Source organism: Capricornis sumatraensis, chromosome 8 (genome assembly GCF_032405125.1).
Source record: "Capricornis sumatraensis isolate serow.1 chromosome 8, serow.2, whole genome shotgun sequence".
NCBI classification, from domain to species: domain Eukaryota; kingdom Metazoa; phylum Chordata; class Mammalia; order Artiodactyla; family Bovidae; genus Capricornis; species Capricornis sumatraensis.
In genome coordinates this window covers 6679542-6696008 of record NC_091076.1, presented here as the reverse complement: position 1 = coordinate 6696008, position 16467 = coordinate 6679542, and the positions used below count along the sequence as shown (strand labels likewise).

At 60.9% G+C, this 16467-nt stretch overlaps 1 protein-coding gene across 2 annotated transcripts; it reads right to left on the bottom strand.

Moving 5' to 3' along the window:
* Window positions 1-11183: 11183 nt before the first annotated feature.
* RIN1 (Ras and Rab interactor 1) lies at window positions 11184-15843 on the bottom strand. 2 transcript variants are annotated; one of them, XM_068978857.1, is made up of 10 exons: window positions 15758-15843; window positions 15433-15613; window positions 15220-15334; window positions 15050-15122; window positions 14813-14904; window positions 13901-14647; window positions 13311-13616; window positions 12881-13012; window positions 12603-12754; window positions 11184-11666 (listed from the first exon to the last, which is right to left on the bottom strand). In XM_068978857.1, the coding sequence occupies exons 1-10, from the start codon at window positions 15841-15843 to the stop codon at window positions 11184-11186; spliced, it is 2367 nt and encodes a 788-aa protein (XP_068834958.1). The 2 variants fall into 2 exon arrangements, with proteins under 2 accessions (XP_068834958.1, XP_068834959.1); XM_068978858.1 differs by having other exon boundaries at window positions 13311-13430.
* Between the last annotated feature and the right edge of the window lie 624 nt (window positions 15844-16467).

Sequence of the window (16467 nt, the reverse complement as noted above, 5' to 3'; positions counted from 1 at the left end):
TCCTGCGCCGTCTGGGGCTCTTGGCGGTGGGGTGAGGTCGTTCCCAGAGACTGACGGAGATCTGACTGGGGACACAGCGACCTCATCACACCCGTGAACAACCTCCCGTCCTGTGGGTGGAAACACGCTCTGATTCAGGCCCTCTCATCACACACGTGTGTGCGCTCTCTCAGACCCTGTCCCTCCGCCCCAGATCGGCCTCCTCTCTGACACGCTGACCGCTTTAGGTGTCCCTTCGAAAGGGAGGTGGCATCTACTGGCCCTAAGACGCAAAGTCCCTCAGGGTCGCGTGCAGCCCGGGGGTGTGGGAACCACCTGGATCACCCAGGCACTGGCATCCTCCGGCCTCATTTCTCTACAGGGCTCCTGCCGCTACCTCCGCCCTCAAGCCTCCTGGCTCCAGCTGGACTGGGGGTGGGAGCTGGGGGGAAGGAGGAGGGGCAGGGGGCTGCTCTCCCTTCACCTCTGCTCAGCCTGGGGCCCTGGGAACCTGGGCTTAGAGGGGGCGGAGGCGGCCCCTAAACAGGAAATGCTTCGCTTGGGCTCCTGCTGCAGGAGGGCTGGGTGCATGGGGGAGGGGGCCGGGCAGGGTGAGCAGGGCTGGCTGGGACCGACTGGGAGAGGCTGTGTATGGGCACGGGGCACACAATGATGCACACATGTGTGTGACACAGGCATCACATGTGTGGCGCCCTCCCTCCCCCCAGGGCCTGCTCTGTAGGCCTGGCCGGGGTCCTCTTCCCGCCCCTCCTGGAAGCCTCTAGAGGCATGTGCGCTGAGCACCATCATTCAGGATGGTCCCCCGGGAGCTGTTTGCCAGATTAACCCCTGCATACCCACTGCGCTCCTAGCAGGAATTTGAGCCAGGGCTGGAGACACCGAGAAGAAGTTCTGCCCCTCCGTGTGCTGACCCAGGACTGGCTCGGCTTCCCACTCTGCCCCTGACCTGCTGTGTGACAGCAGGAAGTGGCTGACCTTCTCTGGGTCCTCATTTTCATTACCTACAAAATGAGGGGAACGTGCCAGGGCCCTTCAGCTCAGCAGGGCTATTGTATCACTGCACTCAGTGTGCACAAATATGCTTTGTCAGCTGCAAAGCACGAGACAAATGTTCCTTAGTCTTCTGAGCAAATCTGGGTTGGGGGGAGGTGGAACCAGGGCAGCGTTGCTAACCTTTTTGCAGTGGCAGGACTGGCCCTGCAGACGCAGCCAGTCGCCTGGAGAGCCAAGGCTTCAGAAGGGCTTGCCCGATTCCAGGAAGGTGGTTCTTTCAAGGTTTCCATCTGTGAAGTATAGAGATTTATCCCCTTTCTCAGGGGAGGAAAGTCAATATGGGGCCGTTCATCCTTCCATTGGCTCAGGCCCAAAGCCTTGAGATCATCCTTGACTCCTCTTTCTCCCACGTCCAATCTCTCAGCAATCCTGTTGGCTTCACCTTCAAAATAGATCCAGAATCTGATTGCTTCTCACCACTTTCTCTGCCACCTATGTCTGGCCCAAGCCGCTACACTTGTCCATCTAGATTCTTGCACAGCCTCTCCTCTGGTCCCTCTCTTGCCTTCTCCCTCCTGTCAGTGAGATCTTTTTAAAACCCAAGTCAGATCCAATCACTCTCCTGCTCAGAACTGTCGCGGCCCCCATCTCACTCAGAAGGAAGGCCAAAGTCCTCACCACATACGGCCCCCAGGCCCTTGTGATCTCCCTGCAAACTCCCACTCTCACCCGTCTTCCTTCCCCTCACTCCTGCTGCGCCAGCCGCTCTGGCCTGTGGCTGTTCCTTAAGCTCACCAGGCCACGTGTCTACCTCAGGGCCTTTGCATTGGCTGTTTTTCTGCCTAGAACACTCTTCCTGCAAGAGATGAAGTCTCTGCTTCTTTACTTTCTTCAGGTCTCAGCTCAAGTATCAGCATCCCACATTCCCCTGGCCCCACCATACCTTGGTCTTATTCCATTTTTCTCCGTTGCACTTACCATTATTTGACATAGTATAGGTTTGCTTTTTGGCCTGGTGGCTCAGATGGTAAAGAATCTGCCTGCAATGCAGGCAACCTGGCTTCGATCCCTGGGTCAGAAAGATCCTCTGGAGAAGGGAATGGCTACCCACTCCAATATTCTTGCCTGGGAAACCCCACAGACAGAGGAATCTGGCGGGCTACAGTCCATAAGGTCACAAAGAGTTGGACACAGCTGAGCAACTAATAGTTTCACTTTTTTCACTTCCTGAATTCCCCAGTAGCCGGTTTTCGGCCTCGGCATGACTGAGACTCAGGGCTGGGTAGTGATACCTTATGGAGACTGTTCTGTGCATTGTAAGGTGTTTAGCAGCATCCTTGGCTTCTCTCTGGATGCCAGTAGCATTCCTCCAGGTGGAACAATCAAAGGACTCCAGTCATCACCAAATGTCATGTCCCCTGGGGGCAGCATTGCCCCAAGTAGAGAATCCCTGCTCAGGAGACCGGAAGCTCCATTCCTGTAGGGTCGTTGTCTTGTTTTCCTGTATTTCCCAAGCCAGGAAAGCTCCTGGCCCACAGATGCTGCTCAGTGGGGTTTGCTGAATGAACGAATGAATGAAAGGTTAGGACTCCATGCTTTCAGTGTTGTGGGCCTGGGTTTGATCCCTGGTCAGGGAACTAAGATCCCACATGCTTCATGCAGCCAAATAAACCAAAGACGTTTAAAAAAAAGGAAGGAAGGAGAGAAGGAAGGAAGGAATGTGGGGATGAGACTCAGTCAAGTGAAGAACCTGGCTCACGGCAACACAGTGGGGATGGTGGAATTCTACCTGTAGCCAAAGCCCACCTGCTTCCCACATTCATCAGCCTCCCCCAGAAGTCATCCATCCTAGACCTGAGAGATTCCAGGAAATCAACAAGTTTTTTTGTTTTGTTTTGTTTTTTTGGTTTTTTGCATAGGAGGCCCAGGAAGTCCTAGAGCGAGTCGGTGGCAGGGCTGGGACTAGAACCAAGGCCTTAGACCCTTCTTCTAGTTCCCTTTTTGCTGCAGCATCCTGAAGAGTCATTGGAGTGGTCTGAGAGATGGGTGTGATGTCAAGAAGTAAGGAAGGAAGGCAGGCATGATGGGAAGAAGGCAGAGCCGAAACAAAGTTACTGAGCTGGGAGAGCGCCTGATGAGTTTGGAGAATATGAAGGACGCTGCTGGGTCTGGAGAGCGGTTAGGATGAGAGGGACAACGGAGAGTGGAGAGAGAAAGGGGGTAGAGGCCTGGCCTGGGAGGTGGTGGAGCTGCTCTTGGAAGGCTGGTCTCCATCATAGGGGCACAGGGCAGAGGCGGAATGATGAGAAATCCCTGTGGCTGGTGTGCAGTGGATGGAGGGGGGGCTGGAGGCCAGGGACCAGTTAGGAGGTTGTTGCAATAGTCTGGGAGGAGGGAGGGAGCTGGCTGGAGAGCCGGGCAGCAGGCGGGGCAGGCTGGGGGAGGCAGCCTCTGGAGGCTCCTCAGGGGCGGGCTGGAGCCTGGTCCAAGGGTGTGGTGGGCCCAGTCATGATTCGGGCAATGGCCAGTGCTGGGGCGTCTGAGGGGAGGCTGCAGGCCGTCTGGCAAGTGCGTGGGTCAGATCCGAGGTCAGGACTATAGCCTCAGTGGGGGTGAGGCACTGGGGAGCAGGCAAGCGACCCAGGAGGAGGAGGGTCAAGGGCCAAATTCCAGATGGCCCAGCTGGGCAAGTGGAGGGAAGCCTGAGCCAGGGTGGCTGGCGGTGGTGGGGGCAGGGGGCCACCCTTGACTGCCCGCAGACTAAGGGTTTGATAGGTAGAGAATGAGCCTTGGAGAGGCATCAGGGCGCCCAGTTTGGGTGGGCATCTTGCACTCACCTGTGCCCTCGGCCAGGTGAGGAGAGGTAAGGTGGAAGCCACCCAAGAATTTCCCACCCTAATCCGGATGGGGAATGTGGTGGGCAAGCATAGTGGATCTAGGTGAGGGGTAGAGAGGGGCTTGTTGTGGTCTTCTGGCCAGTCCTGTTCAGCCTGACTCATCTTGGTTCACCAAGAGCCCAGAGAAGATGCTGGTGCAATGAATGCTTCAGAGGATGGGTAGGTGAGGATATGGACGGATAGATGGAAGCGTGGTTTAGACAGGAGAACGGATCGATGGATGGATGGGTGGACAGATGGATAGAGAGAAGGACTGAAGAATGAGCAAGTGGATGGATAGATAGATGGCTAAGTAGGAGGGTGTGTGGATGAGAAAACGTTTAGATGCCTGGCTGGCTATAGGTAGTGTCAGAATTGCTCACTTATGATTAGCTGCCGCCATGATGGATGGCACTGTCAGAATGTGACTCTGGGGGTTGTGAGGAGTGTAGCCCAGGAGGATGAGATGCCTGGGGCCACCCCCAGCAGGGAGCATGGCTGTTACCTCCCTGTTACCACCCAGCTGGTTTTCTCTGTTGGGGCCTGAGGCCAGTGTGTCTCCCTGGCTGGCGTGTGGGGACAGCTCAGGACACCAGGCGTGGCTCAGGCTGGGAGTCAGGAGGCTGGGCTTCCCTGCTCTCACCGTGGCCTTTATGGGGAGAGCTCACCTCAGGAGGGATGCGGGGACAGAAGCCCACTTCCCCAGGAGGAGCACTGGCTTCCAGCTCCTGGGACAAGCCAGGCGGTGGTTTTGGAGGCGGGGCCCGTGGGGGTGGGGGCAAAGGCAGCTTGCAGAGGGGGCTGGCCCAAAGAGGGCCCAGTGGAACAGCCAGGATGGGGGGGCTGAGTGTGATTGGGGGGCGCCCCCTGGGCAGGCGTCCTGGAGAGCCTTGGCACGATGGGCCGCTGAGCCAGCACATTGCTTTGTGCACGAATCACCTCCTTTCCTCCTTCCTCTTTTGTCCCCCTCCCCTACCCCCTCCATGTCTAAATTCTTCCCAAACCACCCTAGCCTTCAGGCTTCTGGAGGAAGGGCCAACGGGTGGGCGGGAGGCGCCTGGTCCTGGGTGGGAGAGGTCCCAGGGCAGGACTGGGGAGGGAGCGGGGTTGACGGCGGGCCCCTCCCCTGCCCCACGTGCTGGTGCCACACCCTGTGTGCTTCTGGATAGGAGAGCCCCACAGGAAGGGGGGTGTTGCCTGACCGGACAGGGTGGGAGAGAGAGAGGCTTGGAGAAGGTGGGGCCCGGGAAGAAGGGGTGTCTTCTAGGCCTGGCCCCTGGGGGTAAAGAATTCTGACAGCTGGAGGGGGCTGAGGCCGGGTGGAGGCTTTGCCATAGAGACCATGAGTGTGTTTGTGGGTGTCACTTTGGTGTTTATGCACGACTGTGCGTGTGCGTGTGTGCATGCGTGCACTCTCACGAGCCTGGCACTGCTGTGGGTGTGCACAGCTGGGTGACATGTGTCCCCGAGGGCCTGCACCTGTGCTCACAGCTGAGGACAGAGCATGTGGTGGCCCTGGGATGGCCCAACCTGGGCCCAGCTGGAGCCCCATTCCTTCTCCTGGCCGAGGCCGGACCTGAACATCTGGCCACATCTGGCTGGGGGGCCGCGAGTCCTGGAGCCCCCATGAGAGATAGAGGAGCCCAGTCGTGCTCCCCCTGCCCCAGAGAGAGACCAAGCTCATAGCACGTCACACAGGTGGAGGCCTGTACCTGAGGCAGGGAAGTTGGGGGGCGGTCCTGGGACCACCAGAGGACTGCTCTGTGCCTCTCTGGGGCCCTTTGGCTGGGGGGCTCCACCGAGCGGCCCTGGCCTGGTCCTGCTGTGTGCTCAAGGGACATCCTGGCTGGCCTTTCTCGGGCCACAGCTGCCTCGTCTGTGGCGGGGTGCCTGCGGCGGTGAGCTCTCTGGTCCCTGTGGTGTCTGGGAAAGGCCGGCCGCCAGGTGGCCCGCTCTGCCCGGTTTTGTGAGGACTTGCCTGGTCTCAGTGCGGCAAGTCCCCTGTCTCTGGAGCCTCCTCCTTGCCCCCGCAAACGAGGATGTTTGGTCCTTCCGTCTCCAGGGACGTTTCTGCATCCACCGTCTTCCTGCCCGATCAAATCCCCAGGGACCTCCATGTCCCACTTCCCTCCCTCTGACTGTAGGGTGTCTTCCTCTCTTCTCCTCTCTCTTGCCTCTCTGTCGGGGTCTCTAACTCCCCTGCCTGTATCTGGGGTCCCTCTGTCTCCTCTCCTGTCCCCAGGATGGTCCCTTTGTTGGCCTCTGGAGTCTGTCTCTCTGTTCTCGGGATCTGTCTCTCTGTTCTCGGCCCTCCTTGGTGTCTCCCCTCTAGAGTCTCCCCCGTCTTGTCCCAGGGTCTCTGGCTCACCACCTTCCCTGGGTGGTCTAGGCCTTCCCCCTCTCCCCTGGCTCAAAGCCCCAGGGCTGGTTGGGGTGGGAGCCAGGTCTGGGGGCTGTGACCAGGCCTGGAAGGGGAACCCAAGCAGACATGATATTTATGTTAGGACTTCAAAGTGGAGCAGAGCCCAAGGCGGGGGTTGGTGAGGGCTGTCAAGGGGCGGGAGGGGTGGGAGAGAGGCAGGCAGGAGCCAGGCTGAGGTCAGCTCAGGCCCCGCCCTGGTGAGGGTCTCCTTGGCGACACACACCTCCCCCGTGGGACACTGAGACCCAGAGTGGGCTATTTTGGTGCTGAGTTCCAAGAAAGGCACTTCCTGCACCCGCGGCCTGTCCCCAACCCCATCCTCTCTTCCTGTCACCCTTCAGGGGGAGCTGGGTCCTCGCCTGGGAGGCCTGGGGCTTCGAGGGGGAGCAGGAGCTGAGGACTCCGGCAGGAAAACATCCCTAGTGCTGGGACAGGCGTGCCTCAGCTCTCTCTGGCAGAGGGCTTGCCTGGCAGGGCAGCGAGGGTCTGTAACCCCATGGGCCCTGACTGCGCCAGGCTGGTCCAGCCACTCAAGGCCTCTAGAGGCCACGGGGGGCTGCCTGCCTGAGGGCCTGAGGGGCCGACATGGCCGTGAAGGTCACCCCACCCCTGCCCCGCCACCCTTGGCCTAACCCCTGCTAAAGACACCCAGCTGTTGGGGCCCGGAAGGCATGGGGTCAGGGGCTCAGGCCCCGGGCGGGATGGGCGGGAGGGACTGTTTGTCTCATTCTGCGACTCAGTTCCATGTCCTAAGCCCCGTCCAGGAGCCAGACCCAACAGACGCCCCTTCAGGCCGGGGCCACCTCCCTGCCCAAAAGCCTCCCCCGTCTCAGACTAGAGGCTTGCTCTGGTCCCAAGACCCTCTGGTCCCAGGCCCGCTTGGGCCTCCCAAGCCCCAGGCCCCTGGACCGTTCCCCCGGCCCCCCTTCCCCAGGCACTTCCCATGAATCACTCAGGCTGGAATCTGATGAGCTCAGGCCTCCCCGCCCAGTGCTGCCGGCCTCTGCCTCCTGCCTGGCCAGTGGGGTCGCCACACCCCCCACAAGGGTCTTCTCAGCAACTCACAGCCCCCACCGGGGTCCACCATGGGGTGGGGCGGCTGAGTGGTGGCTGGGATAGGCCCCAGCCGTGTGGGTCCGCGTCTGTGTCTGCACTTGTGCGTGTGAGCATCTACACTTCTCCGCCCGTGCTGTGTAGGAAGGAGGAAGCCCGTCCGGGGCCCTGGGTGTGTTCGTGGCAGCCCGGCAGGGGTGGTGTGTGTCAAGGCGTCCTGTGGAGCAGATCACCACGTGTCTCCGTGTCTGTGTGTGTGTCAGGGAGTCACATTCTGAACCCGAAAGGGAGGGTGTTGAGGGAATATCTCTGAGTTCACAGACCCAGGGATGTCGGTGTCAGGGTGTGGCTCAGAGGAGGGGCTGTGTGTGTCCCGCAGGGCGCGACTGGCTCACAGTGTCAGGGTGTTCCTAATGCTTTGGGTGTTCCTCTTAAGGGTGGCGGCGCTCAGCCATTCTGGTAAGTGACCGTGGCAGGTGAGGTGTGACCCAGCCCGTGTGCAAATGAGTCAGGGTGTTTGTGTGTTAGGTTGTGCCCATGAACGTGGTCCCCAGGCCATACAGGGTGTTCATCGCTTTGTCTTCAAGTTGAGTCAGGGAGTTGTGGATCCCAGTGACGCCTTCCTCCCCACCCCTGGCAGGGTCCTCTCTCAGGCCACCCCACGGGCCTGGCTCCTGGGCCTGCCCGGAAAGAGAGCCCCGGAGGGGATGTGGCCGCTCCTGCATTCCCTTCCCAACCTCCGCTAGCAGGATCCTGTTCGCAGGGCGGTCCCAGGGCCCCTCTGCAGAGCTGCTTCCCTCCTGGCACCAGGCCCTGCGCCATCCTCGAAGGGAGTGCCCCGGGTCCCTGGGTGGCCTCAGGAGAGAGGGGACCTTGGCAATGACGGGGAACAGGGCACGCTCGCCCCCTAGTGGCAGTAATGGAGGCTGCACCGCTGCCCCGAGTCCCAAGAACCAGGATGAACGGTGTAGGCTGAGTCTTCCTGGATCAATTATTCCGCACACACTTAGCAAGTGCCAGTTCCTGGCCAGGCATTGTTCGAGGTCCCCAAGATTCAGCAGGGAACAAGGCTGACTTGTCTCTGGCCTTCGGGTGAGGAAGACAGACGGTAAACAAATTCAGAGAACTACTGTGAGGTGGAAGTGCAACAGCTCCAAGTGAGGAAATGACGGCTGCTCCTCCAGAAATCCAAGCGTCAGGGTCAGCCCTGCCCTGCAGCAGTGGACGCTGGGCTCAGCGTGGCCCCTCTCAAAGCCCTGACTTCCTCTTCCCTCAGAGGGTCATAAGTGGTTGGCAGGGGTGGGAGTCGGGGGCAGTACAGACCCAGGTGCACACTAGGCTGCCCACATCACACCTGACTCCCTCCAGCTGGGGCTGTGGGTGCTTAGTCGGTTCCGACACAATGGGTTACCGCCGAGTGGATGAGAACACGAGTCCTTCTCTCTGGGAGGACTGTGGAATCTGAAGATCCACAAAACCTGGTGTCTGAGTCCTTTGCCCTGTAACGAGTCACTTTCCCTGAGCAAGCCTCAGTTTCCTCATCTGTAAAATGGAGATAGTGAGATCATTCCTAGACTGACCTATCGTTACCTTCCCTGGAGCCCCAAGCCCTGTCCAATGACCCTTGCTCCTGCGGATTTACCTTGTCGGGACTCCTGAACCATCAGAATCTCTTCAGAAGATAAACCGGGAGATTCAGGCAGCAGGCAGGACCTGGCAATGCTCCAGTGAGCCACTGCTGGGGCCATGCTGAATTCCCAGAGCCAGAAATTAGCACTGAGCCCTGGAACGGAGTGGGAGGGGCTTGCAGAGGCCCCCTTGCGGGGGGCCCAGAAGCCTCAGCCAGTCATAGTTCCCATGAGACCGGCTCTACATCCGGCCCTGGGGCTCTCTGAACACCTCCTACAACATGCCAGGACCTTCCTCTGGGACTGAACTTGAGACATCCTGTGTTTGGTTCCCAGAACCCAGCCCTCCCTTAGCCTCCCACCTCACCGCCCTTCGCTCTAAGTTATCAAACTCCAATCAGTGGACAACATTTATTGAGCGCCTGTGGAGCACCCAGCACTGTACAAGGCACTGGGGTGGGTGCGGGACCGGTGGGGAATACAGAAGAGTGAGGGAGACCCCTCGCCAGTGAGAAGCTTGTGTGTGTGCGTGGGAGAGGGTGAAGTTGGCAGAGAGCCGATGGCCTAGAGGAATTTGGGAGTCCTGCATCCGGGCTGTACCTGGAGGGTCTGAAATCCCAAAGGCTGTGATTTCTGTCTCACTGCCGCCATGTCTAATATGTGGGCCACTGTCCCTTGTGCTCAGGGCCCGAGTGAGCCCCTCAGAGACTGGCTAGGGTCCTCCTTCCACTGGGACCTAATTCCTTCCCAGGGAGTGGTCCCCGGAGGCCAGCCTCATCCAGACCTCAGACTCCCAAGAGAGCTGAGGGCCAGAAGGCTTGGCTCTTATGATGTCCCCTAGTTGCTTGGCGGCTGCAAGATTGCAAACCCGGGGACCACCTGCACCGCTGCCGCCCTGGAGCTGCAGTCTATCAGGTCGCCCTCTCAGCCGCTTCCTGAGCCACGTGTGCCCTCTTGTGGTGGTCTCTGGTATTTTCTTTGCTCATTTGCTGTCCGCCTGGACCTCCCGCCCAGTCGCTCACGTCTGACTCTGCGGCCCCATGGACTGTAGCCTACCAGGCTCCGCTGTCCATGGGATTTCCCAGGCAAAAATATTGGAGTGGGTTGCCTGCCATTTCCTCCTCCAGGGGACCTTCCGGATCCAGGGATCGAACCCCCAGCTCCTACATCTCCTGCACTGCAGGCAGATTATCGCTGAGCATTAGTTTATTGGTGGCTTAGAATACAAGGCATAGTTGGAACCTGACTCCTGGTTTGGTCTAATGGTCCGCTGTATGACGTCTTAGGAGTCACTTTCCCCAGCCTCGGTGGGTAATAAATCAGACCCTGTCTCCTGAAAACCTCTTGTGAGGTACAAGAGACGTCAGTGCGGAAGAGACAGTTTCCGAGTCCTCATTCCATTTCAGAAGGCTGTCTCACCTGTCCACTTCCCCGGGGACACCAGCGTGCCTGGGAGGACTTCTTCTCTTGGGGAAAGACTGGAACAGGAGTGCTCCCTTGGCTGAGCCTGACCCCCTGGATGTCCCCCAGGGCCGCCTGGAGAACCTCTCCCTTAGGTGAGGGTGGAGAATGGACCCTCGGAGAGGCGTGTGTATATGCAAGCTGGGGGTTTTGCTAATATTCAACCTCTTTCCCCTTTCCCTAGTTGTGCTCTGCTCTGCAACAAAACCATCTATTCTGAGCCATGGAAGGCTTCTGGAAGACGGCAGGGCAGCGGTAGCACCCCCACTTTATAGGCGAGGACACTGAGGTTCGGAGGTGCTTGTTCTGCAGGTGGTGTGGGCAGGACTGAGGCCTGAGGCCTTGCTGCTTCTCTGAATCCTCCTGACACCTGGAAATTGGTGGGGCCTTTCCAGGTCTTGAACCACCCACCCCTCCCCACTGCCGCCAGAGCTGGGGCCCCTGGTGGATTTCTCCCTTGCTGGACACACTCCTCACTATGGGCTGCCTGGCCTCAAGCTGGGGGAGCAGGAGGAGAGGCCAAGGACCTTCATCTGGGCCCCCCAGACCCCTTGGGCTTCACCCAAGTGCCCTGGACATGGCCAACAGGTGTGATCGGTGTGCTAGAGGGTCAGAGGTGGCAGCAGACAGGGAGCAGAGTCGGGGAGGCTCTGGGGGCTGTGGCCTGGGCCGGCGAGGCTGATACTTTGCAAGGCCGTCCCAGCAGGCTCCGAGCTTCCTGCCCCACGCGGCCCTTCTGCCCACTCCCAGCTATTCCTCTGCAGCCTGGCTCTCTTCAGTCTCTAGCCCCCTTGGCTGAGCGGGGCCCCTGGCCTGGCCCTCGGCCCCCTCGGCCACTGTCTCAGATTCTCCCCCGCCATCCCTGGGGCTGGTTTTGGCCTTGGTGTCCCCAGTTCCCCAGCCCCCTTTCTCCTCCTCCCTGTCCCCTGCCTCTGGCCCCCCACTGCTCTCCCCTGTGGCAGCCCCAGGTGAGGCCCCCGGGGTCTCGGGCTGCTCTGCCCGGCGGTAGACGAGGTAGCCGGCGGTGGGGAGCCTGTGAGCCAGGGCTCCCGGGGGCAGACGCTGGTAGTCCTGCCCCTTGTACAGGAAGAGGCCAAAAGTATCAGGCTGGGTCACCCGGAACTTGGTGGCACAGAGCTTGTTCAGCGTGGCAATCGAGGCTCCTGGGGGCACAGCCAGCGTCTTGGAGGTGCAGCCACTACTGGGGTCCTGATGGGCTACGCGGAGGAGGTGCTGTGCAGGGAGAAGCCAAGAACAAGAACTCAGTCCTGCCTGCAAGGCTCAAGGTCGCAGTCCAGGCTCTGCAGTGAAGGGGTGGATGGGACAGTGCCAGTGGTAGAACCAGCAGCCAAAGCTTTTTGAATAAGCTGAGCTCTGAGGGGGGCTCTGTGGATGAGAGGGCTGTCCCTGGGCTCATGGGTCAGAGCCGCGGGCTGGAAGGATGGCCCAGCAGGCCTCTATAGCCTATCAATCCCACTCAGGTCGAGCTTACTCTGCACCCTCAGTGCTTGTTCTGAATTAACCCATTTTATCCAATATCAACCTCAGGATGTAGGTCCTATTACCCCATTTTACAGACGAGAAAACTGAGGCATAAAAAGGACACCTAACTGGCCCAAACTCCCACAGCCAGAAAGCAGAAATGCCAGCATTTGGACCCAGGATCTGGCTATAAAATCTGGACTCTTAGCCAAGGCTAAGGAAGGAAGGGTCCCTTGATTGGAAGGAAGGAGGTGAATGGCAGAGTTACTCTCTGGCTCTCAGAGCACCTCGCCTGAGCCGGGGGTACGGGGGGCGGGGACCGAGGGTGAAGGGGGCATGGGCTGCAAGCCCGAGCCCAGGTGGCAGCCAGAAGCCAGGACCTGGGGTTTGAGCCTGCCTGTGCCCCTTTCCCTTCCCAGGCCATGTCTGTTTCCTCATCTGTAAAATGGGCACCATAATGACCCCACTTCAGTTTCTGTGAAGACTCTGGGCCGCCAGAGCACTGAGCTGTGTCAGCTGGTGAGATCCAGAAGGGCTGGCTCGGACGGGTGTTCCGTGTGGGACGCTGTCGCCCGGTGACGCAGGCCTGCCCTTCCCCTTTCCCTGCCTTTTCTGAGTCTCACTGGGTGAAGGAGGGGCCGCGCCAGATGATGCTGGGTGCCCCCCGGGGCTGGCCAGTCCCATTACCTGGAAGCAGTGGGTGGCAGGCAGGCGGCGCTGCTCCCAGAGGCTAAGCGAGCGCTGCAACTCCTGCGAGGGGCTCAGGGGCAGGGCGTGGGCCTCGGTCAGGCCACTCAGCAGGGCCAGGCTGGCCGAGAGGCTGGTCAGGTAGTAGCCGCCTGGGACACAAGGGGAGGGCTGTGGCTCAGGCTCGGTGTGAGCCACTGCTGCTCCCTGCCTCCCTTGCTCAGTCAGGGTACCCCAGCCCCACTCAGACAGAAGCGGGGCCCTGTGGGGTCCCTCACCCTCTCCGGTGAGCAGGGCAGGCTCCAGGAGCTCTGACATGTACTCGGCCTCCAGCAGCAGCTCAGGAAGGTCACAGTGGGCCAGCACGAGGCTCAGCAATGGCAGGAACTCGTCGGCCCCCGCGCCCTCCCCTGTAGGTGGTGGATGAGGCCACAGGGTCAGGATCCTCAGCTGCTTATCTTAGACAATGACCCTCCCTCTGCCTGCCAGGCAACGTGGTCTCTCTGGCAACCAGGGGCAATGGATGGGGAGTGGATGCTCTGCTTTCTGGGCCACAGTATTACCATCTGTGAAATGGGGAGGTGGATCCATATCCATATATATATTTTTTTTCTTTGTTTTCCCTGCTATGCCATTCCTAGGGCCTCAGCCCGGTGGCCTGTCTCTGACTTGGCAGCGGCCGGTGGGAGGTTGTGGGAGGGGGCATACCCGCCTGGGTCCTCAGGGCTGCGTAGAGCAGCTTGCAGGCCTGCAGGAGCCGCTTGACCTGGGCGCTGGGTGAGTAGGCGCGAAGCAGCTGTAGCAGCTTCTGACGTACCTGCTCCATCTCTACTGGGGAGGGCAGGCTTAAGTGGGACCCGAAGGCGCTGGCACCCTGGGCCCGGGCCAGGCGGAGGCCTTCAGCCAGGCGGCCCAGGGAGCTGTTGGCTGAAAGCCGGCGCCGCAGGCGGGCCACCAGGATGGGCCGCAGCGGCTTGAGCACTGAGCGGTGCAGCGACTTCTCCAGGACGTGTTCTGTCGGGGAGAGGCAAGCAACGGTCAGAGGAACTGGGGTGGGGTGGGAGTCCTGGGGAGGAAGGGCATGATCGGGAGGGGAGAGGGATGAAAACGAGGAGGAATCTTTGTGACTAGGAGAGAGGCGGTGGGTAGAAGTTGCTTGAATGATGCAGAGACAAGGTGGGTATACATGGAAGAATAGACCGAGAGAGGCCAGCCCTGAGAGGCAGAGAGAGAGAAAGGCGGAAAAGCTGAATTCTGGAGACAGGGCTACATCAGTGGACCCCATGCTGGAGTCTCACCCAGCCTGTCTGGTGGCAGTAGCTTCTCCGGGCTCAGCTCCGCGCTCAGCATGGCTCGGGCCCGGCTTAGGGCCTCGCGGACGGCCTGCAGCTCCCGGGGTTCGGGGCCGGCACGCACCTGGGTCAGCAGGTCCTGCACCAGCTGTCCCACGGCCGTGTGTCTGTCCTGCGTCAGCGCCGCAGCTGCCCGGCCCACCTGCCGCTCAGGCGCTAGCAGGGAGCAGAAGGCAGCGCTCATGGACCGAAGCAGGGGTCGCCGCCGCCGCTGGTGGCCCAGGTGGGGTGAGGTCGCTGGGCTCCCCTGGGACCCCGGCACCCCCTCCTCCTCTGAGCTGCTGGGGGAGGCGCAGTCCACCTCCTGGAGGGAGGGCAGCGGCGGGAGGCTGGGGGTGGTGCCCCCTGGCACACGGTACCCTACCGAGCTCTCCCTCCGTAGCAGCTGGCGAGGGGGCAACCTTTCTGTCTGGTTGGGGGCTGTCCCTGGCAACACCGGAACTGGGGGAGGCGGCACAGCTGGGGGAGACAGGGGGCTGGAGGTCTCTGTGGACACACGCACTTTGAAGTTCCTCTTGAATTTCTCCCGCTTGGTGGGGCCCAGATCCCCTGGGAACAGGGGATTGAAGAAACACAGGGCAGCTCCGGTGCCCTGGTCCAGCTCTTGTGGGGGCCGGGGCTTCAGCCGGGGCAGTGGGGGGCCTTCCGATGGGCCTAGCTGAGCCTTGGTATTGAGGGAGGAGCTCCAGAACTCTAGGGAAGAGAAACAGGTTGGGCCTCAGGGTGGGGGTGGGGAGGTTCAGGGAGGGGACCCAACTGGGAGAAAGGCCCAGGCTTCAGGCTGTGTGCCTTCACCTTCCCTCTCCCTCTTGGCCTCAGCTTGTCCATCTGTGCAGTGGGTAGCCCGGGAGCCCTTACCCATGCCCAGATGGGAGATGGCTTCCAGCTCCTTGTGGGTGGCTGCCTGGCGGATGGCTCTGGGGAGCTGAAGCGGGAGGAGAAGAATGTCCCTGAGGCCAGAGGGGAGCAAAAAGTGGGCAGTGAGGAAAGCTCTGGGTGGCGGGCACCGGGAGTGCCCGTGGGCAAGGAGGACAAGGCGTCCCGGGAAGGGAACCAGGGTCCTGTGGAGAGCAGGCGCCCTGCAGGCAGGCTCACCGGGTGTGGCAGTAGGCACAGATCAGCTGAACCAGGTCTAGGAACACAAGGCCTGAGCCCTCCAGGGAGACGCCTGAGGGGTGGGGAGTGAGGTTGTTCTCTGGGAGCAGCCCCTGCGCCCCAACCTGATGCTTCCAGCCCCTCCCGCCCGGCCGGGCCAGTCCCCTCACCCCGAGCAGTCTCCTGGATACAGTGGCTGGAGACGAAGGAGGGGCCACTGGCCTCGGGCAGCCGCACGCACAGGGCTTGGCACTGGCGACTGTTAGACTTCCGTACCAGAAATGTCTGCGCGTGGACAGGGATCAGAGGCTCAGGTCCTCTGTGCCCAGCCCCTCGCCCCCCCTACCCTCAGCCTCCAGCTCCAGGGGTGGGGAAAGACTCACCCCGGGGGGCTCGGTCCTCAGCACGTGCAGCGCGGCGGCCTCGTTGGCCCGCAGCTGCAGCCACACGGGCCGGGTGAGCAGCAGGCGCTCCCGCAGGCTCACGGTGCGCCCTGGCCGCTGCGATCCACCTGCCTGCACCCCGCCGGCACCAGGCACATCGTACCGCGGGTCCTGGGTTGGCCTGTCCGGGGTGCGGGGTGGGGGCACCAGACCTGAGCAGGGATTTGCCCAACCGTCTCCCCATCTTTTGCCCTGGGACAGACCCAGCTCGGGTTCCCCACCTTCCACCCCACCCCACCGGGGCTGCCCTTCCAACTTCACTAACTTTTCTCTCTCCAGGTGCCCAGAAGCGAAGCTGGCTGGGTGGGGGGCTCCGAGGAGGCCTGTTCTTGGCTCCCCAGGGGTTTCCATGGCTGGGAGCTCCTCCAGTCTCTCCTGGGACTCAGAGAAGCCAGCCCCCAAGGCGGGAGCACTCACATTCCCAATGGTGAGTAACACTTCCTGAGGGCGGTTCGCCCTGTCACACCCGCCAGTTAACTCTTGTGTGTCCACTCAGCCTAGGCAGTGCCTGCTTCCTCTGCTCTGGGCCCAGCCTCTGGGGGCAGGGATCCACTCCATGCAGGTGGCCTGCCCAGGGTTCCAGCTGTGGGGCTGCCACCTCCGCACGGCGCTTCCTGCAGCCTTGCCAGACTCCTCGAACCGTACAGATGGGCAGGAAGGGGTTAAGCAAGGCCCGCCAAGGTCTCCAAGGGCCTCGCCCTTGGGGCACCTTCAAGTCTGTGGTCAACTGCTCATCTGTCCCTGGCCCTGGCCCTAAGGTCAGCCTTTTGGGAGAGTGCCCCCTACTGGCCACGGATGACTCATGCCTGAGCTTAACTTGGTTTTGGGGATTTCAGGTTGCCATGGGGAAAGGATGCTGTGTCTCCATGGAAACTAACCCCTTTGCTTAGTGGAGGTTCTGGGGGTGGTTCTGACACTCAGCGCTAAACAGGGGGGGAGTCTGGCTGTGAGGTCGTCAGCACATGGTGCTGCTGC